The sequence below is a fragment of the Neopelma chrysocephalum genome, unplaced genomic scaffold, assembly GCF_003984885.1.
Source record: "Neopelma chrysocephalum unplaced genomic scaffold, ASM398488v2 Primary Assembly neopelma1_177, whole genome shotgun sequence".
NCBI classification, from domain to species: domain Eukaryota; kingdom Metazoa; phylum Chordata; class Aves; order Passeriformes; family Pipridae; genus Neopelma; species Neopelma chrysocephalum.
Window position 1 is genome coordinate 755,556 of NW_020897839.1, and position 25,852 is coordinate 781,407.

Genomic DNA, 25,852 nt, shown 5'->3' on the forward strand with positions numbered 1-25,852 from the left:
ATAGAATAGAATAGAATAGAATAGAATAGAATAGAATAGAATAGAATGACTAAACAGCTACATCAAAGCAAAAACTAACCTTCTCGGGGCAGGGCAGGGGCATGGAGGGGCAAAGTGAGGATGGAGTCAGGACTAAATCCTATCTTTTCTTATCTAAGGTAGGAACTGCTCTAGACCAGGCTAAGTTTGCTATACTCAGTGTGCCAAAACCAAAGTATTTGTGATTCAATGGCAGTTCTTTTAGGTCTGCTTCTGCTACCTGTGTAACACCATATGTGATTTATCTCTTGCTTAAGGCTGTTCTTAAAAGTGTAACCAAGTCCTAATGGCCTCTTTCTAGATGTTGCTGCATATTTTTCCGAATTTCCTCAGGGTTTCATGGTTCAAATTTCCTGTATAATTCTGGTATGTGTGGCAAGCACACAGACTTTAGTATTGAAATCTGAGTTTTATTATATCAATGCTATAAATTCCTGTCTCAGAAGATATTTCAAAGCATATGGGCTCTGGGATGCATTAACTGTTTCTTTTGGCCAGTAGCCACAACCTTCTAATGAATTCAATGGGATAACATGAGAGGCCAGAAAAGGGGAAGTCTGAGCCAATATAACTTTTGAAATCAAATGCAGGACTGACCCTGCCGGGTATTTTCTGGTTCTGTTTATGAACACAATCTTCTTTTAGAAACAGCAACCTAAAATACTGAAAATTCGTGGTTCTGGGGTCTGATCCCCTGTACTTTTACAGGTTTATACCTACTTTTACAAGAGAACTTGGACATTTGGCCTCCAACTCTCCCTTCTCTCCCTCCAAAATAGAAAAGCAGATTATGTAATCTCTAAAGTCTGGCCACTCAGAGAGGCCTCCTGGCTCTCTTGGCTTGGTTTCATGCTCTAAGCTATATTTTGTGAACCAAGGCTGCACTGAAGCAAAAATAACCAACCAACCAAAAGACTCTCCTTGACCTCCCAAGCTGTTTTCGTGCTCACACTGCAGGCGACATGTGTGAGCTGCAGCATGTTGGAGAGAGGGTATTTCTCTGCGTTTTTCCAGGCAATGTGCTCACACAAACATTGAGCCCTCACTAATGAGCTGTTCACTCCAAGGCTGGGGACTGACTGCAGACTTCACTGCTGTGTTGTGTTTACAGGTCCAAAGGTAGCACTTGGTCCTCTCTCCCTCTCTGCCGGGTATCAGGCCCAGGGGAGAACAGCCCCAGCACAGGGAACAGCCTTTCAGTGAGTCACAATGACTCACTCCAGGGACAGCTCAACAAAGACTGTGTTGTGCTGTCTCACAGGAAATCCAGTGACCCACTGGTTGCTGCTGCTCTGCTGCTCACAGGATCAACAGAATAACACAATGGCTGTGTATTCAAGAAATGGAATGGCTGCTTTTCTCCTTGTAGGTCTGTAGAGATTTGATTTGCTTTATATTTAACAAATAAAAAGATCAATTAACTGTTTAAGTGGGAAAACTTCCCAGCAAAGAATAGAATGGTAATGGCTTTTTTGACAATTGTCAAAACTACTCTCCTAAGCAGAAGCTGGTGCTCTGTTGGCCCAGTCATTATCCAGGTTCCTTCTGCTCCCCACGTGCCATTTTCTCCTTTCAGCAAGCTCTGTGTCCTTTAACCAGAGCTCACACGTGGCTGACATACTGTCTTTAGTGCAGCTGAACTGCTTTGCCTGTGTTACATCGAGCTTTCAGACCAGGTTGCTTGAAGCCTCCATCAGTTTATTATGCTACAGCTTGTCAAGATCATTTAGACCAAAGGAACAGAAGTTAAAAGCTAAGAAGGTACTTTTAACCTAAAGTCTTAACAGTTAATCAAAGAATTGTTAGTTCAACTATGTTGAGCTTTTATACAAGTTATGTACAGTTAACAGTGATGCCCACAACCTTCCCTTTCTCTGGTGTCATACTCACCATTAGCTGCCTCTCAGGCAGATGTCCTGAGGTGGAGATGGGGATGGAGGGTCCTTGTGTTCCAGAGCAATACAGGGATGGATCCTTCTTCCTCCACCCAGAGTCATTTTTATGTTTCCTAACATGCTCCACACCCTTGCTTGCTCTGTAGCTCCACATTACCTCCTGGTTTGCTGTGAAAGGTGTATTTTCTGTACATTGAATATTGCCCTTTGTTCCCTGTGTTATCCAAGACTGGCTCTGTGCAGCTCCCAAGGTTGTGTCTGTTCCTTGGCCAGCAGCTGACCCCTGGTGAGCAGTTTACAGCCTGGGGCCCTCCACTATCATCTTGTACCTGGACTTTCAAATCTCCTCATATCATCCCATGCCTGCCTCTGCTGCATTTCACTTGGGGATCATGGACAGTTTGCTCTACAAGGAAAAGTGGGTTGTTATTTTTATCTGTCTATTTCCAACATGTACACAAACCAACAGTGTGACAGCACACACTCATCCTGAGCTAAACCAAAAGCCACCTGGTCCTTAGAGAACCTGTTACAGCCAAATAAGTTAACCAAAACCAAGGCCCAGGCAGGCCAAAACAAGTCCTGATGATGTCTAAAGGTCCAAATGGGTCCTGCTGCCTGTGCTGGCAGTCTCACACGTGGCCCCTGGCATGTCACAGCCAATGGGAACACCATCCTATGGGCTTACAAGGCTCTGAAATATTAATAAGTTCATGTTAACACATGGAAAATTACTTTTTACACTATTTATTTAAACCCCATTCTGAAATAGGCATTTAGTAAACATTCATTTTAGTAATCATATTCTTACATAATCATTTCTGTCACGTATTATAGTTGGGTTCAGTTAAAACTGTGTTTCCAAACACAGTATAAGTGGCGGTGTGTGTCCTTCATAATGATTCTTCCTGCTTATAATATGTATTTACCATTCCTTGGGTCTGATTCTAAGCTCACTTACTGAAGCTTAAGACAGAAGGGGTTCACAAAATTTGCACAAAGAGTTTTAAAAAATAAAGATCATGTTAAGTTTTTTATAGCAATGTTTACCCTGTCAACCATTACATTGGAACAAGAAATATGTCTGTCTGTTCAGAAAGATGTTCCCTGTTCTTGGATGAGTCCTCAGATTCAGTTTCTCCAGCTGGTGCCTGTCTGGTGCTTTATTCTCTCTGACCACTGGATTTCCAGGAAGTTGGTTTTTATTGTCCTCTTGCAAGTTTTGCAGTTGAAACCCCTGTCTTTCTGTCTTCAAAGTGGTGAGAAAAGAGAGGGTTAACTTTGTAGACAAGCACTATATCACTACCCTTGGATGTGACATTGTGAAGGCTCTGTAAAGAAATTCAGATACTAATCCGTATGGGTTACCCTTATGCAGCCTTTTCTTATTTACCAAAGAGATTTAGAGGAAGAGGAGGAGGGGAGTGTTCAGCATCATACACAAAGATACACACCTGCTGAATGAAAATGCTTTGAAATGAACAACTCCAGATTCCTTGTGATGTGAACAAAACCAGCAGTGTCAGTACTTAAATCCTGGGAAGTCTGAGATACCAGGCTGCACCAGAGAACAGGGCAGAGGGGCTGCTCAGCCTGTTCTGAAGGTTAATCCAGTGGGTGCTGCAGGTTGCTTCTCAGGTATATGTCAAATTTCCACAAATAATAGGGGAATCCTTAGCAAAGTTAAAACAAAATCTGGGAAAAAAACCTGAATAAAGCTCATAGAACACTCAACACACTGCAACTAACAATTTTAGCCTGACTTGGAAACAAGAGGGAAAGTACAGATGAAACATAAAGTTACAGATCTGGAAATTACCTGGAACTGTGAAAGCCTTGTTTCCCTCCATCAGGGGTGATAAAATGCATGACCAGAGGTGGGAGGCATTTGATTTGATGCATTGCCATGCACAGACCCTTCTCAGCTCCAGTAACCCAGGCTCCACAGCCTCGTGCTCTTGCAAACATGACGTATTTATGGAGAGCTCCATTTTGTACAATGCACTTGATCATTAGTCTTGGGCTTTCAGTCACCTTCATCTTGTCTACCAGCTACTTGCTTCTAACATTGTAATTTGGGCTTCTAGCTCACACTGACTCTCTTGGGCTTAATACATGGTCTTTAAAAGCTTTTTATTGACACAGCCTCCATTTTCCTTCTCTATGCACTCCCAGGACTGTCAGCAGTCATTTCAGTTTGTTTCTTATTTCAGCTGTGAAGTCGACATTTCCTTTTAAAAAGCTAAAAAGGTCCAAAGTTTCTAAGTATTCCATCCTTCTCCCAATAAATGTAACAAGTACCAATGTATTTAGAAAGATTATGTTTGGTGACAGACTCTCTCATCTCTCTTTAACCTAATAGTTCCTTTTCCAGAAAAAAACATAATTACTCCAAGAGCAATTTATTTAATTACTGTTATGGGAGACTTCAAAGGAAATTGGTTGGATTGAAATAGTGATATCACCCTGGCAACATTTTGAAAAGAACATTTTGGTAGAAAAATATGCTGAATGCAAGGGCATATTTAATGTGGGAAAAAAAAGCCTAATCCTGTTCTTTTGAATGGAACTTTCAGTCTTATATATGTATATGTACATGTGTGTGTGTGTGTGTGTATGTACATATATGGGGGGTTTGGATCTATTTTTCTATTATGAATATAAATTCTTTCCCCTCTACTTGTCTCATTTTAAGGTCATTCAATCAAAAAATGTAACTGTTCTCAATGCAGCCATTCTACCAAATGTTGAGTTGTTTTCCTCTTTCTTTTTCACAAACTCATTTTCAAGTAACACTTCCCTGGTCTTCATTAGAGAGAAAACTGTTATTGGTTTGGAAGTTAAAGCTGTACCTGACTGGACACACATTCATTCACACTCAAGTACTTTTATAACTGCCCTGTTGGCTAAAAAAGGCATTGGGGATCCAAAATGAAGAACTCTGGTTGGTGATCTATGGTTGGTGAACTCTGGTTGGATGCAGATATATCTCACAAGACCTGATTATTGCACTCTTAAGGTCAAGACTTGTCCTTGGCATCAAAGAAATGGTGGCAAAAGGTATTTATATCCTCCAGACATATAATGCTCTTCCAAAATACAGCTGATTATAGTTGATTCATAGCTTCAGCTATGAATAACACTAATCTAATTTTAAAATGCCCGTTTTTGGCCAATTTTCCATGACCAGCTCACTGTGGAACATCAGTTTCTGAAATTTTTATGTAAGAACTGGTTCAAGGTATTTAAATTTTTCCTCTTCTGGATGATAGCCTGATAACAAACATCCTTCCAACTGTAGCAAGGCACTGCCTTAAAACTGTTGTTGTTAATGACTCTGTCAGAAGAATAGAAATGAAATGTTTTGTTGCAATCCCCTGTGATTACAGGTCACTAATAGTGCCAAGCCATAGTCTCTGGGATGTGTTCATATGATCTGCTAGAAATATGTGATGAACAGCTTTAACTCAAAGCAAGTTCTAATCATGAAAGATGTCCTGAATAATTTGCCCTTTTTTAAAATGTATCATTTGAATGAAAAACAGATTTTAATTGCAAGCTGACACGAGCCTGTCTTTGTGCTATTTATATGCTTAGCATCTAATTGTATCACTTTAACACCTCTTGCTGCATTTTTAGATTTGTAACATAATGTTGGGAATTATGTCTTAGTCCTTATAGCTTTCAAACACTGAAAATACAGATAATTCCTCTGATTTGTGCTCAGAGCAGGTCAGGAAGCCAAAGGGAAAGTTTTGGGAATGGAGATGGTGTTTTCTTTGCATTTATGTATTTGTTTTTTAGGTTAAATGGAAATATTCTATGGTGACTAATTACAACAAGATATCTCAGAAGATACTTATGCAATTATTGTTTGAATGATAATCTTATGATTTAATGGTTTGCAAATAGTAATATAAATCTGCAGGTTTGGTCTTTTCAGGTGGAGCCTCCCCTTAGGTATTTAAACAGTGATGGTCTCTGTTATTGGTGCTATTGAGGCTGTTTCAGGAATGTGTTGGAATATTCTGGGGTTGTTATCTCATGCTATCAAGCCAAAATAGGTCTCTTTACAATCTCTGCCTCGGCAAAAATTAATTATTGATTCACTTTTTCATTCAGAATTCTCAAAGTGGCTTTATGGAAGAAATTTGCACTAAAGTAGAATAGTTTAGCAAACTATCAAAAAGAGAACCTTCATGGGCATGACTGAAAGATCTGAGCTCTTCCTTCAGCAGCTCCAAGAAAGTGAGAAAAGAAGGCTCTTTGATGAGTAATTTAGCTCTCACCTTTCTCTCTTTAGCAAATGTATTTGTAAAAGGAACTCGTAGTAGTTCACTAACTTGTGAGGTTTTATAAAGATAAATGTTCCAGAGAATGTAATTTGTGACTCTAAATAGAGAGTCAAAATGGTTGCTAGGCTTAAACAAAGTGCTGCTGGGGTGGTTTCCATGTCCTTCCATAGGGGAAGTCTTTTATCAGGAACTTTCCTAATTGAGGGAGACCAAATTGAAGGGCACCAGGGGATGCAGGAGTCTTGGAGAATTTTATCCAAAGTAGAAAAGTTTCATAGAGGAACACGCTGGTCACAGACAGACCTCAGAGGATGCTTTAACAGTCTGGCATTTCAGCAGCACTGCTGAAGCTGCCTGGAGAAAGGAGGCTGTGAGTGCAGTACCACACTGACTTTGGATTTCTGATTGTGTGGAGTCTGTCAGCCCTTCAGCAAGAGATTAGAGATCACCACAGAAGTGGATTGCTTGGTGCAGTTCTTTCTGGCTTGGTTTGGTAGCTGAATAGACCTGCCTGCAGTCGTTAGTTTTTGATGGGTTTTCACTCTTTAATCTTGACTTTCTGCCTCATTTCTGGCATAAACCAAAAGGCCCGTCAGTCACAGCACAAGTGTTATTTAGACATTCATACTTATACATTCTTAGGGAAAAGAATATTCAGGGTTGGCTTAGCATGTAAGTACAGCATTAGTAGCTGGAATTAAGTTCACTTTAGTTATCATTTATTTCCTCCTCATGAGGTCATTTATAGCCACTGCCATCAAACTGAATGGAAACGAGGATGGACTAGGCTGGAGCTGTATTGGCCTTGTACCACACAGGAAATTAGGAGAATTCCAGTTGGTCTGAGATGCACAAGAACACAATTACTTTTTAAAATAAACTCTACCAAGAGTTTAGTCATTACTTGAAATGACTCTATCAATCACCATGTTGCTTAATAAGACTACCTTTCTTATGCTGGTTGTTTTGCTGTAGAGTTTATGCTCAAAACCAGTCAGCCTCTGTCACATTTATCTTAAGTGGATCTCCCTAGGGCAGCAAATAAATGTAAAACTCTGTTTACAGCCATTTTTCACTTCCCAAGCCTTTTAATATCACTCTTTCAGGCTTATTTCTGTGTCATTCACTTCATAATATACTAAGTTGTCTTCCTGCTCCCTCCTGCTTTGCATGAGGTACAGCAGTGGCAACCTCACTTTCCTCGAACGGGTACAAAGTAAATCAAGGCTTGGTGGAAGTGCTTTCCTTCCATGATGAATTCAGAGTTGGATACTGACACCTCACATCATACCATTCAGGAGGTTATTTTTCTTCCTCTTCCCCGCACAGTGGCTTCTGTTTTCAAAGAGCCATCATTTTCTGGGTTTGTCTCTGGTTTCGTAATACTGAGTCCCAAAGCTGCTCCAGGAAAACATGGCTACATTTCAAAAACTGTTCTTTGAAGCAGCTGGGGATTATTGGCTTTAAACATCTCAGTAATCCAATACAGTGCTATAAAACATAATTTAAAATTGCAAAGGATTAAGATTTTCTTTCATAGGATTCTACAGACTCAGAATAGGATTCTACAAAACTTACTTAGCATTTTTAAAGCAACTTCTATTGTAAAGATGGAAATCAGCAGTTCTGTAAAGATTTTATTTCTGTATTTAGTACATACAAATCTTGCCATGACCTAGAATCCCTCTGTAGTAGGATACCTCTGGAGTCTTGGCTTTTTGCACACCATATATAAAGTTATAAAGTTATATACATAGTTAACTCTGTAGAACTTCGACCTCAGGCTCTAATCCCTTCCATTGCATCGTGCTCCTGTGCAGAACAGCAGAACATGAACTGGAGGAGTGTGAGATTCTTCTTTTTCAGAGGAATAATTAAGAGAATTTTTTTTCCAAGTATCTTTAAATATGAAAAATATCTTTTCCTGGTCTAAATACTTTTTTCTCATAAGACTAATTATGTTTTGTGAATGACACAGAAGACTTCATATCAATTTGCATTCAGATGAGGGTTATTTGCTGTTGGCTCCAGTGAGACCTGGAATATGTTTCAGCAAGAAGAGGGATTCAGTGGTGCAGAAGGGCCCAGAGGGAGTTAGTTGCTGGTGGTCTGTTTTAGAATCACACATTGGGAAAAATGAGATTTACCAGTTATATATACAGCAGGAAAATCTTTTCCTATGTCAGAAATTGTCATCTAAGCAAAACATTTTGCATGAGACTAATGCAATCATAGAACAACAGAATGGTTTGGGTGGGAAGTGACCTTAAAGCTCATCCAGTGCCACCCCTGCCATGGGCAGGGACACCTTCCACCAGCCCAGCTTGCTCCAAACCCCGTCCAACCTGGCCTTGGACACTTCCAGGGATGGGGCAGCCACAGCTTCTCTGGGCAACCTTCCCCATATCCAATCTAAAGCTGCTCTGTCAGTTGTCCCATCACTCTGTGCTCCTGCTGCTTGATTCCCAGCAGACACAACCAGTCTCTGGGGTTGGTCCTACAGTCAGTGTGCTGGGTGTGGAGTCCTGCAGTGTTTAATTTTCCTGTTTTGTATGTGATGAGTAAGGGCCATGTCCTGGCACTTGGAGAGGGAAATCTGCTGGTGTATGAACAAAACTCCGTGTCCTGGTGCTGCCCTAGGAGAAAGGGTTCATGTGAGGAAGCAAAAATCCATCTCCTAACAGGCTGATTTCCTGACTGAAAACACATTTAAAGCCCTTCCCTGCTGGAGTCACTGAAAGTTAAAATGCTGATATTGTCTCACCCTCCAGTTCAGCTCATTCCATTTAATGCAGACCTTGCAAACGATGACACACCATTGTTGCACCTTTGTTAATTCTGCATATTATAGGGGTAGCTCTATCCAGGACAAATCAGTCTTAGTCTAGTTCCAGTGGAAAAATAAGATAATCCTAATTCGAGTCTTTAGAGTACCTAGAATCAAAAAGTTTGGCATTTTTCAGGACTTTGCTACGTGTCATGCAAACTACATATGTAGGACTTGATATGTCGCATAATATTATTTCATGTAAATAAAAGGAGAGGCCTTATTTTCACAAGTATATTGTGAAGTCTAAGCTAAAAACTATTCAAAGATTGGTCTGATAATGCAGAACATTTTAAAATCAAAAAGTAACCAGGATAATTAAATTAAAAGTGCAAGGTACTGATCCCTGGTGTTTTATTTTGTTTCACAAACCAAAGAGAACAGGCTATTTGTTTACTTTTTTATGCATCATTTTCTTGAAGTGAGTCAAGGAAAAGAACAATGTTTTGTTAAACAGAGAAAAATCAAATCAAACCCAACTGTTGGGTTACAAGATGTGTGAAACTGGGTGGTTAGGGCTGAATAGCTTTCTGCACCAAGAACTAATATGCTTCAAAAATATTATCGTATTAATGTGCTCAAAATTTCTTGACAATAGGTAGGCATCAGGGGTTTGAATGCAGTAATGTACAAGAGTATGAAGATACATGCCAGGCTGAACTGCTCACACATTCATCAGTGCACACAAGTGATGGAATGGTTGTGCACAAAGCTCTTCCACATAATTCTATTTTAGTAAAAACTCCCAAAGCAGGTAAATTCATGATATACCCTAAAGATTTACCAGTAAGGGCTCAGTGGGACTCGTCTGATTATTCGATCTGGAAATCTGATTCCTACCTTCTTTCCATGGCAACTGCTCATTTTCATGACCCTGATTGCCCAAAACTCAGACACTCTCAACTCCAGAACTAATATGATCCAATATTTATTCTGTCATTAAAAAACTATTCATTTCCTTGTCTGATGATAAAATTACTGTAAAATTAATCATTCATCTTCTCAGTTAATTCTAATTACAGCTAAAATCACATTTGGACTGGGAGTTTGCTATATTTACTTGATACTTGTGCAACATATTTCAGAACATAATCATCCATTATTATATTGCTACACCATGGTCTTGGCTGCTTTCTGCCAAGTGTATTCCTGAGAACAATTGCTATTTTAATGTATCATCCAGAAGTTACAGCCTAGACGAATCAGAAAAATTGTTTAGTCTATTATAACTTGGCATATGGTCATTTAATAGCACGCAGGAAATCATCAGGAACGTTTGGGATAATTTTTGCTATAAATATAATGAAAGGAATTTAAAATTGGCCAGACTTCCCTTCCGCCACTGGTCTTGTCATTAAAATAATCTTTGCTGGCTCTTTAGCTTTTGCTGTTAGTCATCTCTGAGCAGTCATGCACATTAGTGTGAAGCTGTGTAGAGCAGACTGACTTTGTAGAGTATGTTTTCCGTGTGGACTTGGATATATTATTTTTCAGGTTTATGATAGATGTGTTCTTAATTGAATTCTTACATGAATAGTATATTTCCAGTAGGAATATTGATGGATATTATTTTCTAAGAGTAGAAGAACAGACTTTTCTTATGTTAAAATTGCAACTTATGAGCTCTACATTTCCAGGACTAAGTAATAATTACAAGTACACAGCATAGACATACTGTTTGTGTATCTAGAAATGCCCAGACAGTATGTTGTCCCAAGGATTTAGGGACATATTTTATTTCCATGCAAACATGTCTGTATGCACCTCATGGTGTATGTTGTTTTTCAGAGTGTGGACTAGATTTTTTTGGACATTTCTCAGTCCTGCATAGCTCAACTGATCAACTTATACGGGCAGCATTTGGGAATTTCACTGCTCTCCTGTGCCCTGCTGATGTGACTGGATCTTGTGTGGTGGTTGTTAACTCTTGTTCTCCCTTTATCCTTGATAAAGATATTATTCAATACCAAAACTGCCAACACTTGTTTGTATGCAATCAAAATATGTTAACGGAATTCTTCCTTTTGAGAACAGTCTATCTTAGTGCAAGGATAGTTTGTAGCTTCTCATGAGGGGCAGAGGAGGGGCAGGGACTGAGCTCTGCTCTGGGGGGACCAGGGACAGCAGCCAGGGAACAGCTGGAGCTGTGTCAGGGCAGGCTCAGGTTGGATCTCAGGCAAAGGTTCTTCCCCCAGAGGCTGGTTGGGCACTGCCCAGGCTCCCCAGGGCAGTGGGCACAGCCCCAAGGCTGCCAGAGCTCCAGGAGGGTTTGGACAATGCTCTCAGGGACAGAGTGGGACTGTTGGGGTGTCTGTGCAGGGCCGGGAGTTGGGCTCCATGGTCCTAATGAGTCCCGTCCAACTCAGCTTATTCTATGATTCTGTGAAACCTGGCACCCACTATGCTTAAGGAAGTGGGAAGCAGCTTTTTTACAGATTTCTTAGGAAAACTTAGAATTTCAAAATTACATGTTGTGCGATTCCAAACAATAACAGATGTCTGCTGTGGATTAACCCCAGCCAGCAACTCAGCACCACACAGGCACTTGCTCACTCCCCTGCTCCTCCCCTGGGATGGGGGAGAGTCTTGGAAGAATAAAAGTGAGAAAACTCATCACTTGAGATAAAGACGCTTTATAGGGACAGAAAAGGAAGAAAAGAATAATAATAAGGATGAAAGAATTAGAATGTACGAAACAGTTGGTGCACAATGCAATTTTTCACCGGTCACAGACATATGCCCAGCCAGATCCTGAGCAGTGGCTCCCAGTTTATGTGCTGAGCCTGATGTTGTAATGATTTGGAAGATCCTTTTGGCCAGTTTGGGTCAGTTGTCCAGCTGTGTCCACTCCCAGCTTCCTGTGCCTCCCCTCCAGCCTCCTGGAGGGAGGACATGAGAAGCTGAAAGGTCCCTGACTCAGTATAAACATTACTCAGGAACAACTAAAACATCAGTGTGTTGTCAACATTATTCTCTTCCTAAATCCAAAACACAGCACTGGACCAGCTACCAGGAAGAAAATTAATTCTATCCCAGCCCAACCCAGCACAATGATGTAGTTGGGTCAACTGCCCATTGAGATTTGTTTGCTGTAGTTGAGGAATATAATCTATGAGCAGAAATAACAGTAGTTTTGAGGACATATAAATACTGTGATTTTTTAAATAAAATATTACAAACATTCACAGCAAATGGGTCTGATCTGTGCAGTGCCTGATTACAAGTGCTGCACACAGAATTTTGGGACACTCACTCAAGCAGCAGCCCAGGCAGCTGCAGCAATTGCCATACTCACATCTCTATTCTATGCTTGCAGGATTACGAGGTATTTTTCCACAAGAGAAAAGGACTCGCTTTATAAATTTTAGCTCTAACCTGAGAGCATCTTATGCACCTTGCCTTTTAGAATAAAATGTAATTTATAAAAGGACAAACTGCAACTGTTTGGAATTTGAGTAATTTCATAGACTTCAGTGGAACCCTGTGGATTTATTCTCTCAGCTTTTCTGCTGTGGGAGTCAGAGGGCTCTCAGAGGGCTCCCTGCTGGGGCAACACAGTGTGAAGAGCAGAGCAGGACCTTCAGGAGGGGCATGAGGAGGCCAGGGAGACCTTATTGCCAGCAGCTCCAGCTTGAATTACAGCCTGACTTCCTGTAGGTCACTTACTAAAGAACCAGCTCGGTATTGCTACTAGAATAGAGTCCTTTGACTTTATAACTCAAAACAGAAGCAATTACTGTAAAAAGGCTTAGGGATTCTTTTTAGCCCAAGTTGGACATGCCTTGGACGTGTGTGCTGGGAGCCAGAACCCCCCGTGCCCTGGGCTGATCCCGCAGAGTGGGCAGCAGGAGGGGGGGATTCTGCCCCTCTGCCCCTCGGGTGAGACCCCCCTGCAGAGCTGCTCCAGCCCTGGGGAACAGCACAGCAAGGACATGGAGCTGCTGGAGAGAGTCCAGAGGAGGCACCAAGATGAGCAGAGGGATGGAGCAGCTCTGCTGGGAGGAAAGGCTGGGAGAGTTGGGATTGTTCAGCCTGGAGAAGAGAAGCTTTGGGGTGACCTGATTGTGGCCTTGCAGGGCCTGAAGGGGCTCCAGGAAAGATGGAGAGAGACTATTGACAAGGGCTGGAGTGACAGGACAGGGGGAATGGCTTCCCACTGCCAGAGGGCAGGGTTAGATGGGGTATGGGGAAGAAATTGTTCCCTGTGAGGGTGGGGAGGCCCTGGCCCAGGTTGGGCAGAGAAGCTGTGGCTGCCCCTGGATCCCTGGAAGTGTCCAAGGCCAGGTTGGAGGGGTCTTGGAGCAACCTGGGCTAGTGGAAGGTGTCTGTGCCCATGGCAGGGGGTGGAACTGGGTGGGCTTTAAGGTCACTTCCAACTCAAACCAGTCTGTGATTCTGTGAAGTAGTGAATGAGAGATTATAGTTTTCTTTAGCTTGAAGATATGTTTCCATACATGTACATGCAGAGGATAAACCAAAAGATAGCAAATAATTTTTGCTTTAATCCTTATTAATAAATTAGGCATGGATCTGGGATTACCAGTTTGTTTCCAGTACTTCACACTTGAATAGCTGATATTAAACACATATGTATCAACTTGGCTTTTCCATTATTGGTAAGCAGCTTTATAAAGTGTTTACTGGTTTACATAAAAGTATTGAGAACTTTAGGAGTAGTGGGGGTATTTGTTTACTTATTTTCGCAGTTGAGATAATTATGTGATGTTAATGGTGAATGATTGTCAGTGAGTTTAATTTTCAAATGCATCCAAAGTCTATTAACATAAGCAGTTTACTTACAGGGGTTTTTCACATCAGGTTTAAAAATGCACAGCTGTCTAGGAATATGTTCCTATTCCAGGTCTGTCTGGAGCATGTAGGCTCCTTTTAGCATTCCAGGAGCCCGAGCCCCTCTATCTGCTGCCCAAGTGATCCCTGTAGTACAGATCCCTGTAGCACAGATCCCTGTAGCAGTGTCCCTGCCCAGGGTAATCACCCGGACCGGGCCTGGAACTAAGGACTGTTTCACTCGAAGGACACTCCAGAGCAAACTTTGTCTGGAACAGCAGCATCACTGATTACCTGGATGCAATTATGTAGCAGACTGACCTGGTCTTAAGGTGCAGGATTTGGTTACATCAATAAATTTCTGTAGACGAAGCAGCCAAAGGAGGTTACCTCAGGTGCTGGAGATTACATTTCCACAAGGATGTAAAACAAGAGGTGTTTATGCATGGGACAGAGTAACTCAGTCTACACCTGTGGGATGAGCAGAGAATTTGATGGGTTGTGTTTATAAAGATGTACTATGTTTAATAAAGTTCAATGCTGGGGAAGCTTGGTAAGTAAATGCTGCATACCTAGGGCTTCAATTTCACTTTTTCTGTGCAAATCTGGGTGGAAAAAGGAGTGTCCTTTCCTCTCAGAATTAACCATTTATCATTGAAAGCCACTATAATCTAGTGTTGAAAGACTTTTCGTCTTTAAGCCACCTCCAAAATAGGTGAAATCTCAGTTTCTCAGGACCTTTAAATCTTAAATTGTTTTTACCTCTCAGTAAAATGGAAATACAAAATAAAACCCATAGACCTAATGCTCCAAACTTCACACACATATATCATGTGAAAATAAAAACATTTTCCTGGGCAAAATAATAGAGATTGTTTTCTTTTTCATGTCTTCCATGCTGATATGAGTAATCTGTAATGTGCCATCATATAACAATAGTAAAAAATTAAATGGATCCAACAAATACACTTAGTAAATATGCTTATGAAAGCCTGAGTATGTTCACACCTCTCTGGGTGAATTTCATCAAATTCATTATGCTGGAGCCATTGTGGACTTGTAATTGAGGTTATTTCAGTTTTCAATGACATAAAATTAAAAACTTATCTTTTTTGAGGAAATAAATCTTACTTAATCTCTTACTTCTGATCCCCTTTTTGCCAATGTATTTTTATGTACCTGTGCAAAGGGATGTGGACAGGAGGGCACGACTGCTCAGGAGGTGAGACAGATGTCCCCACATGAGTGGGTTTGGTACCTGAGATGTTTTTCTGTTGCTGGAATTATAGATTGGGGTGTAGGTTCAAGCTTTTCCCTCTATTCACATTTTCTCTGCTGCAAATACCGCGTGTAAGATCTTATTTCTCATTAAAAAATCATTCTTTTTTAAAGCTGATGGTAGCACATGTTTATACATGTGCCTGTCTGAATATAACATCAAATGTTTTGTTAGTATTTTGCAGAAGAGCAAAGTGAATTACACTGAAAGCTGAAAGAAACTTCATAGGGAACTTATAAAATTGGTTGTTCTATAAAGATTCAAGAAGAATATATTGGAAACCCCAGGGATAAATCCAAGTGGCCTTTGTGATGGATTGGGAGCGGCTGAAGGTTTAGACCTTAGTTCAGGTTTCACTGTATTATGCAATTTCTCCTTCAAATATTAATTCTGACCTAGTGTTTTAAGAAGTATTAGAAAGGAAGACATCAATATAGTACTAGAAATAAATAGCTAAATCAATTGTTACATTATCAAAAATATCTGATCAAGTTTTTATTGATTTGTGGCACTTACCAGCCCAAAGCCAGCAGACATGGCAATCAATGCTGCTTCTCTGCTTTGATGACTCAAACCTCAGAGGTGTTTCAAGGGTCTAAATCCAAGCTGTAGGCCCTTGGAGCTCTGTCAGCCACTGCTCCTGCCTAGAAAAACATGGGTGTTGTGTTCAGCATGGAAATGTGTTGATCGTGTAGAAATATTGCATCCTTGATAAGTCTTGGTCTCTCCCTTAAATGCAGACCTATGGCTTAGCAGCTTATATCTAAGGCTTATATCTAAGCTCCAAAGAGGGATTAGACATAAATTAGGTATTTCTACAGTTACCTTGCATCTTGGGCTAAATCCATTTGAAAGGATCATGAGAGAATATAATTCCCTATCTTTCAACTTCCAGCCAGTGACTGTCCAAACCAGCCAGTCAGGACATTCTACAAGGTGGCAGTTCCATGTAACAAAGCACCAAATATGCTCATTAGTCCGTATTTCATAATTATTGATTTATTTCAGTCTTCTTATCTTGACATTTACCAAGGAAGTCCTAGTTTCATTTCACTTAATAAAAAAATTACTGCATCCTCAAAGACTTCTATAAAGAAGTGACAATCTTCTCCATTTTGCTTTCTTTCAGGAATTAAGTTGGGAAGCTGCAGAGCATTAAAGTGATGTGTTTAATGTGTGGTGGCATCCTATGTGCGCAACAGTCTGTGTGAAACTTCAGCAGCCTCAAACTTTTTGAGTTCCAAGGTGGAAGGGGTAGATTCTTGGATACTTCTGTGCCTACAAAATAACCAAAAATGAAGGAGGACAGTTGTTTACAGGCTGCTCTGCTCTGCCTGGGCATGTTGTGCTACAGCCACGCCCTGAGCACGGGGCCACTGAACCAGTCCCGGCCATCGCTCCACGGGCACCACGAGAAGGGCAAGGAGGGACAAGTCCTGCACCGCTCCAAGAGAGGCTGGGTGTGGAATCAGTTCTTTGTTATAGAAGAGTACACAGGACCAGATCCTGTGCTAGTGGGAAGGGTAAGAAAGAATTTCCTTCTCTGTCATCAATTAATATTATTCATTTATATTGTTATTTTGTGTGTTGCTGAGTTTTTCTTGCCGTTGTTTCTTCTTGCTCTTACCTTTGTGTTGTTTTAGCTGCTTCTTCAGCAGCTACTTATTCACCTAGAATCACTTTCTTGGAGCTCAGTGTAGATGTTAAGCAAAATACCACCTAAGGCAATACAAATATTTCCATTGACCTCAGCAGCCCTTGCATGAAGGTGTGAAAGCTGTTACTTGGCAAACCAGCAAGAACCACAGAAGCACTTGAGCAACAATATGTCCCAAGAATATTTGTTATCATTCTTGGGACTTTAAAAGTAGTAATTAAAAATGTAATGTCCAACCCAGCAGCTCAGTAAAAGTGTCCTGCTCAATAGGTATCTTCTCACCATTTTGTTTTCAATTTATCAGTAAAATCAAACATATGGAGGGGTGTGTATAGAGCAAGAGATATCTGTGTGCAAATGTGTATGTACACACATCCTGGACTAGTTTTTTATTCTGCTACTGTCTAACACTAGCAGAATATAAACAGATAAATAAACAAGTATATTTGCCAGTTTTTAAACAGCCAGCAGATTTCTGTTGACTTAACACCAGCACAAAAAGAGTGGGGAAACAGGACCAATGTCAGCAAATACCATTCTGATAGCCTGGTTTAAAAGGTGGTTAGTGTTAGTAATTTGTGGATGTCAATATAAAATCAATAAATCTGTAGTTTGGCTCAATGTTTCCCTCATCCATCAAAGTGAAGTGTGCATTGGTTGCAGAAGTAAGAGTGTTTAGTAAGCATTTGTTGCTTCTTTTATATTAAAGAGAGTGTAATTAGTTGGCAATCACTCCAGTTGGCAATCACAGAATCAGAGAAGCATTAATGTTGGAAAAGCCCTCCCAGCCCATGGATCCCCCCTGTGCCCGATGCCCCCCTTGTCCCCAGCCCAGAGCACTGAGTGCCACAGCCAGGCCTTCCTGGGACACCTCCAGGGATGGGCACTCCAAACCTCCCTGGGCAGCCCCTGCCAAGGCCTGACCACCCTTTCCAGCAAGAAATTCCTCCTCATCTCCAACCTGAGCCTCCCCTGGCCCAGCTGGAGGCCGTTCCCTCTCCTCCTGTCCCTTGTTCCCTGGGAGCAGAGCCCGACCCCCCCCGGCTCCCCCCTCCTGTCAGGGGGTTGCAGAGCCAGAAGGTCCCCCCTGAGCCTCCTTTGCTCCAGGCTGAGCCCCCCCAGCTCCCTCAGCTGCTCCTGCTGCTCCAGCCCCTTCCCAGCTCCGTTCCCTTCCCTGCACACGCTCCAGCCCCTCAATGCCTTTCTTGTTGTGAGGGCTCAGAACTGGGCACAGCCCTCGAGGGGCCTCGGCAGTGCCCAGTGCAGGGGACAATCACTTCCTTGGTCACATTATTCTTGATACAAGCCAGGATCCCTTTACCCACCTGGGCACACTGCTGAGCTCACTGGTTGCATCCCATTTATCACTTAACAGCTTTTCACATGCAACCCAGTAGAATATGATTTGTATGAAGTGTACAAAAATGTTTATAAAAATGACCCTTCCAACTGGGTTTGAATAAAGAACCTGCCATAATTATCTTCTCGTGTATTCTCTTCTTTAAATCTTAAATCTGAAGGCTTGGGTCTCAGCAGCAGCCTGTGTGTGGCAGGATGCAGGTCTGGGCTGGCAGCTGCCCTGAGTGCAGGGTAGATGAGGTCACACCACGTGCCCGAGTGTGGATTATTGCCTGGTGTAAGACAAGGTTTTTAAAAACTCTGAAATTATAGTATTTTCCTGCACTTTTTTGTTTCATAAGCTCATCCATGAAATGTGGTACCTTGTTAAGGTATGTCTGTTTCTCATTTTGTAGCTTCATTCAGATATTGATTCTGGAGATGGAAACATTAAATACATTCTCTCAGGTGAAGGAGCAGGAATCATTTTTGTTATTGATGACAAATCAGGGAACATCCATGCAACAAAGACACTGGACCGGGAGGAGAGAGCTCAGTACACCCTCACGGCACAGGCTGTGGACAGGAACACCAACAGACCCTTGGAACCACCCTCGGAATTCATTGTCAAAGTGCAAGATATAAATGACAACCCGCCCGAGTTTCTTCATGAAAACTACCATGCCAATGTGCCAGAGAGATCAAATGTAGGTGAGTACTCAGAAATGCACTGCAGTTCCTGGCCTCAGGGAAGGTGTTGCTTTGTCAGTATGTCTTGACTTTATTTAATTCTTATTGTCAAGAATTTTGGGAAGTAAAATTTACTTCATGCTCAGCCAGTGACTCAGTCAGTGTCTCTGATTTGCTGACCAAATCAAAGCCTGCACAGCTCCCAACTGTCAGACTTGAAGTGTCTCTGGATGGTTCCTACAACAGGACTATCTCCTCCTAGGAAGGAGCATGAGAGTCCCCTGGAATTTATGGGGTGTGAATCCTCTGGGGTAAACATCAAGATCATTCCTCTGGCAGAGCTGTGTAATAAAGCTAAGGAGTTACTGCCACACTCTCTATTCCATTTTCATCTCCTCTGAGCTTGTGTTTGTCTCAGAGATTTCTACAGGAATGATTTCTCTTAAAACTTACTGAGAAAAATGAAAAAAGAAAACTCCATTGTTTGGCTCTCCAACGACAAAAGCAATATAAGGCTTAAACTACTGAGGAAAAAACCATAATGGTACAGAGTGACTGCTGACTTTTATATCTTCACTGGTTAGAACATTAATCCACATCACAGCTGGTGACAAATCTTTTTGGATTGTATGAGTCTATTTTGTCATATAGAAACTGTCAAGAAATTTTCTTTTTCATTTCCCAAACGTGGAAATAAAAAAGTTCAGCTATAGTTATGCTGAATGACTGAAAGCATCTCTGCACGGTTCTTACAGACAGGTTTACTTCTGACTGGATTCCTCCTGTGTTTGCTTTCCCTTTTTAGGTACATCAGTTATTCAGGTAACAGCTTCAGACGCTGATGATCCCACCTATGGGAACAGTGCCAAACTGGTTTACAGCATCCTGGAAGGTCAGCCGTACTTCTCGGTGGAAGCTCAAACAGGTATTATTGAGCAGTTTATTGGACCAGAATGCCTCAAAATGAACTAAATGTATCGACTGATACAGTACAGCTGGGTATATCTACTATTTCTTTGGGGTATGATACGGTGTGACAGAAATGCCTGTTTCTGTGCTGAACTGTAATTCTCCAGGGTTGTCCTGTGTCAAATATTTGGGCTACTTTCCTTACACAGCAAAACGCACAGTGTAGGGAAAACAAAGTCTGCACCATCACTGCAAATATTGCTGTGTTTTATGCAGCATCCAGTTTTTCATAACGTGAACCTGTGAAAATATTTATGTGCCACACTTTCTCTGTATTTCCAGGAATTATCCGAACTGCCCTTCCCAATATGGACAGAGAAGCCAAGGAAGAGTATCACGTTGTAATACAGGCGAAAGACATGGGAGGACACATGGGAGGCCTCTCAGGGACAACCAAAGTGACAATTACACTTACAGATGTCAATGACAACCCACCAAAGTTCCCACAAAGTAAGAACAAGATCCTTGCTCCCATTTTCTATAGTACCCACGTTTGTATAGTATCACACATAGGCAAAGCTTGAAAAAGCAGTAACTGCTGGTTTATTGCAGCACACATGAATAAAGAAGCATTACTTACACATTTTTTGCCAATAACATGGAGCTTTAATACCTGCATTATTTGCTTTGTGTTGCAAAGTGAGACATTTTTAAGCTCAGGTTTAGATTACAAAGATTCTTAACCCTACACTTCATTTTTTGAGCTACTGGACCATGTCATATAACTGTTATATTAGCAGGGAGACATAGTGTGGACTTCTCTGTTAAAAAAGGAAGAAGCCCCATTTCTTGAGGTCTCTCTTGTGCATTAAACCAAATCAGTCCAAAATACTGGAACATGCACCTGCCCTTCAGCAGTGCTGGGATAAAGTGGTTTACTTCCTTTCCCATTTTCATATTTACATAGCATAGATGTAAAAGACACTTTAAAAAAGCAAGTGGTGGTTACTTCTCTGTTCAGACCACAGGAACTTCAAGGAATCATTGCAGAGAAATAGGAGGAAGTTAAAACAAAAGCCCCTGCAGGTGTTGTGCAGGAACAGATCCTCCTGTCTGGGGGTGCAGCAGTCACCCCGTGTGCCTGCACAGAGCTCTCCTCTGAGACTGCAGTGTCTGAAAGGAGTCTGCAGTGGCCCCACGTCGTGCCTTTCACTGCTCCAAGTTCTCAGCTCTTTGCCAGCAGAGTTTGGAGGGTCATTTTCAGTGAACAAATCTGCTTTGGGGTTTGATGAAGATGGGCAAAGGAAAGCAGATCCACTTTAGCTTCTCACCGCTGTATTTCACAGGCCTGGAGGCTCTTGCCTTTCTTGCCCCTTGATGACAATGTTGCACAATCTGTTAACAGCCCTTTACTTCTATAAACACTCCTGGCAAACAGTGAATGTCCTCAAGGATAAAAGACTGGCTATTCCTCAAGACTTCTATTTACCATGGCAAAGCAAACTAAATTTAGCACAATTACATTTTTAAATTGTTGAAATTCATTTCTGGTGGTCAAATTAAGTAATTTTTTTATACCTGTGCTATTTACTTTTCACACATAAAATCAACCAGGGCTGACATTAACAGAGTCAGTCTTCACAGCTGGGAGGAAGAACATTAATGGACTCACACATCTGTTCTCCATCTCATCTCTGCATGGCTGTAGGTTTTTTTTGGAGTGCAGTGTAAGCACCATCCCAGCCCATTCCGATTCTCCTCTGAGCAACAGTTATGACCCTGATATGTTCTGGACATGATCATCTCTGCAACTTCTCTTCCTCCAATGTTGCAGCTTCCTGAACCTTCATACAAGAGCTGAAGTGACATAGTTGGTTCCTAAACGAAAAATCTGTGCCAAAATTATTTACCATTCTGAAAGAAACTTATTAAATCCTAAAAATGTCAGGTTTCATATACCTTACAGATGTGTCTTTTCACTCCAGATCATGATCTGGGACCCCAATGTACGGCCTTTTGTTAACTCCATCAAATGATGGATTCTTTTCTACAAATTCAAGCCACTTTACTGAATGTTTAGGAAGAACATTTAAAATTATCAGAAATGCCTAATAACAGTTATTCTACTTAATCATTCTTCCCCAAATTAAAACCTGAATTGGGAATAGTTTTTAAGTTAAAACCAGGATTTTACCTGTCTGTACAAACAAACAATTGATTTTTTTATTCTTATTTCCGTTGTTTTTTTTTTTATGCTCATTGCTCAAACCATTAATGAGTTATGTGCTTAAATTTTGGGTTCTTTGTGACTGGAGTTAATGGCCTATTTCAATGACATGTGCCAATTGTTTTTATGGGTAATGAGCCAAGTCCCTGCCTGGTATAAGTCTCCTGATGTTCCAAGGGTGCTCATGTAGCAAAAAAAGAGCAATTATGGAGGGGAATAAATTAGATTATTTTATTTTCTCATACTTTTTTCTTTTTTTTTGCCCTCCCCAAGTTATTAATGCTGATGAGGTGGGTGAAAATGCTGACAGAGATTTGTACACTTAGGATCAGGTTATGTTATCTGAACTCTGGAGGGGGTTTCCAGGTCCTGGAAATGCTGCTTAAAGGGCAACTGTTGGAGAGAGATTTATCCAGGAACAGTGTTGTTCTCCTCTGGTGTCCCTGAATACCCAGGGAAACCTCTGTAAGGCAATACATCTGTGGGATGTTTGGGAGTGGTTTTCCTACTGGAGATATGGGAAAGCCATTTTTGGTTTGGTTTGGTACATATTGTCTGTGGTGCTGAATTTTAATAATCATTGTTACTGTACATTCGCACTCCAAAGTAAAGACATAGAAAGCAGCAGATTTATTCTTTAGCCAGCACAGCAGAGAGATCTTATCCAACTCATTGAATTTAATTTATGGCTCCTGGATGAACGGGCAGAAATGCTTCTGGACTCAACAGAGTTGAAGGTCAGACCACGAGCATATGAAAGAGAGTTCTCCTTCCATTTCTCTAATAACATTTCTAATATAAATGATAACCTTGATATCACAATTTCTGCATTCTGAATGTCCTTTTAACCCCCCCTGAACAGAGAGGGACAGAGATGGAGTGTAAAACATCAGGGAGGAGGTCATGTTATATAGATTAGTCATGTGCTTTAAGATTTCACAGATAACTTGCTTCTCAGAGCTCTTTCTAACATAACATAACAAATATAACATAACAAACATAACAAACAAAACATAACATAAACAAAACACATAACATAAAACAAACGTTCCTTCAGGGGGGTTGAAAATGTAAAAATTACTGTGTTTATTTGGAACTTACAAGTTCAATGGGTTCAGTACAGCTGGAGAGCAGAGCACACACTTCAGGAAATGCCTGTTTTCCCTCCCCCAGGTGTGTACCAGATGTCAGTGTCAGAAGCAGCTATCCCAGGAGAGGAAGTAGGAAGAGTGAAGGCCAAAGATCCTGACATTGGGGAAAATGGCTTGGTAGCCTACAGCATCATCGATGGAGATGGCATGGACATGTTTGAAATTACAACAGACTACGAGACTCAGGAAGGGGTTGTAAAGCTTAAGAAGGTGGGTAATACCCACTAATGTGCAGTGTTCTTTGTTGCTGACAGAATATTTGGTAATAATGGATTACCACCTAAGCTAAATTATTAGTAAATGCAAATTCACTTAATTTCTAAAGGTGTGATTAACTCTTAATATTCCATTTCCCCATTAGCTGAATTGGAATGGAAGAAAATAACCAAGAAGAGTTACATAAATACTGTACAGTGGATTAATTACACAAACTAAATGAATTCATAATAAAAAGTCACGGTAAAATATGATGCCATCAGCTTCATTGTTAATGAAGTTTTGCCTAGTGCTGATAAGTAGCAGACATTCACTGTTGCTTTATGTTCAGTCTGAACAGCCTCATGCCCAATAGTTTGAATTCTTCAGCTGTGCATTGTCCACAACAGTGTTCTGAAGGAGTCACAGGCTATGCAAAAAGCAGCAGAGGGGATTTCATGTACAACCCATCAGGGTGAGCTTTGAAAGCGTTATTAAATTAATTTAGAATTCCAAATTATAAATCATAAATTATTCATTATTTAGGCATTATTATTTTGCCCTTTGTATCTCCAGAGCTATTTATCTCTCTTGGAGATAGTCAGAACTTAGAGGAGAAGGCCTGGGCAACTTAACTTCATAGTTAGCCCTGCCCTGCCCACTGGGGCAGTCCCTCAGAAAGACACCCAGAGGTTTCCTCTGCTCAAAACCGTGCCCTGGTTCGATTCCCGTATCTGTTCTAGAGGTAGAAGTGGATTTTTTGTGTGTTTTAAAATGTAAAACACTCAAGCTGTGCATGGTGGGACACCACTCAGTCTATGATGTTAGCAGACTTTGGGAATTGTGGTTGGCACCTACAGGATGAATTCGAGGCCACCAGCACTGCAACTCTTATGCCAATGAAAGTGCAGATGTGCTGTGACTTTGCTCAGGCTCCCAAAAGGACTTATCTCCATATTTTCCCTACTACTTAAATAATTTAACTCCTCTGTGTCCTATCTCATGGGACACCCAGTAGCAATTCAAACCAGGTCCATGTAGAATCCTGCCAGCTGGGGATAGATGAAGCCTGGCCTCTTGTGGGAGCCCCTTCCCTGTCTCTTGCCCTTTTGTGCCACCTGAAAGGCTTCACAAATAACAGGTTAATTTTCCCAGTACAGATGATTTTCTCAGTGATACAGCAAGCAAAGAGCAAGGCAAGGACTCTGCTGTGATACTTTGAGTGCCTTCCTATGCTGCTCCCTACATAGAATGTAGCTCCTTCCATTTGAGTCTTTCTGTTTTTAAATACATACATTTCAGTCCAAGCTTGTTGACAGATGCTCACATTTGTTTTATGTCATTGAATACAAGGGCACTGCTTGCTGCTTTTACACTCTGGATTTCCTAATTGTGGAATGCATTGTCTTCTTGTTTCTCACAGACCTTAGATTATGAAACCAAAAAGTCCTACAGCCTGAAGGTGGAGGCAGCCAATGTCCACATTGACCCCAAGTTCATCAGCAATGGGCCGTTCAAGGACACGGTGACAGTGAAAATAGCAGTGGAAGATGCTGACGAGCCACCCGTGTTTCTGAAGCCAGGTTACATTTTTGAAGTACAAGAAAATGCAGCATCTGGTACTGTGGTGGGAAAAGTACATGCCAAAGACCCTGATGCTGCCAACAGTGCTATAAGGTACACTGCATTCTTGCTGTTTGCTGCCAAGCATTAGCTTTTCGAATTGTTATGCAGGTTATTAAGGTAGTGTGAGAGAGCTACATACACCCAGAATATTAATAACTTCAACTCTCCAGCACTGGATTTATGCCTTGTTGCAGTTTCTCAATGCCTGTATCATACCACAGCTGTGTCTAATTGAATTATACTTTAAGGTATCTTTGTTAACTCTATTCTAAATTATAATTTCCACAAATACCCTGTGCTGTTATTGCAATGTGTTTTTTCCTGAAAACATAGAAATCTGAGCAGTAGATTAGAGATTGTGTTGTGTTGTTGATTGCTAAAGACAAGCACATACAGGCACCTACTTTCTGCAGTTATGTTGGATTGTCTTGGAATCATGGAATGGTTTGGGCTGGAAAGGACCTTAAAGCTCATCTCGTTCCACCCCCTGCCATGGGCAGGGACACCTTCTGCCAGCCCAGGTTGCTCCAAGCCCCCTCCAACCTGGCCTTGGACACTTCCAGGGATCCAGGGGCAGCCACAGCTTCTCTGGGAAACCAGGGCCAGGGCCTCCCCACCCTCACAGGGAAGAATTCTTATAACAGTTTTTATTGGTTTATTTTCATTTGTCATGTTCTCAGTATAAATTAAATTATAAAGCTCTCTTCAGTGGGTATACTTAACATTTCAAAGAATTGCGATGTGAAGATATGAAAGTCAGAGCTCTCTGAAGCTGTACAAATGTACAGATAGGGGATAATATTTAATAAATTGGTATGATCAATTAATATTCTGAGTAAAGAAAAGATCAGAAGACTTAAAAGATGGCCATGATTAATATGAAACAGAAGAAAACACAAATATCTCAGTAGATATTTTTATAATGTTTAATAAGAG

The 25,852-nt window shown here is 41.1% G+C and overlaps 1 protein-coding gene across 1 annotated transcript in view; it reads left to right on the forward strand.

The window, feature by feature from the left end:
- Positions 1-25,852, forward strand: part of CDH11 (cadherin 11) — a 42,947-nt gene that overhangs the window by 4,899 nt on the left and 12,196 nt on the right. The window contains exons 2-7 of the mRNA XM_027701979.1: positions 16,253-16,646; positions 18,535-18,829; positions 19,614-19,733; positions 20,060-20,227; positions 23,118-23,305; positions 24,714-24,967. Of these exons, the coding sequence (XP_027557780.1) occupies positions 16,419-16,646; positions 18,535-18,829; positions 19,614-19,733; positions 20,060-20,227; positions 23,118-23,305; positions 24,714-24,967 (1,253 nt within the window). The 5' untranslated portion in view covers positions 16,253-16,418. The remainder of the gene's footprint in view (positions 1-16,252; positions 16,647-18,534; positions 18,830-19,613; positions 19,734-20,059; positions 20,228-23,117; positions 23,306-24,713; positions 24,968-25,852) is intronic.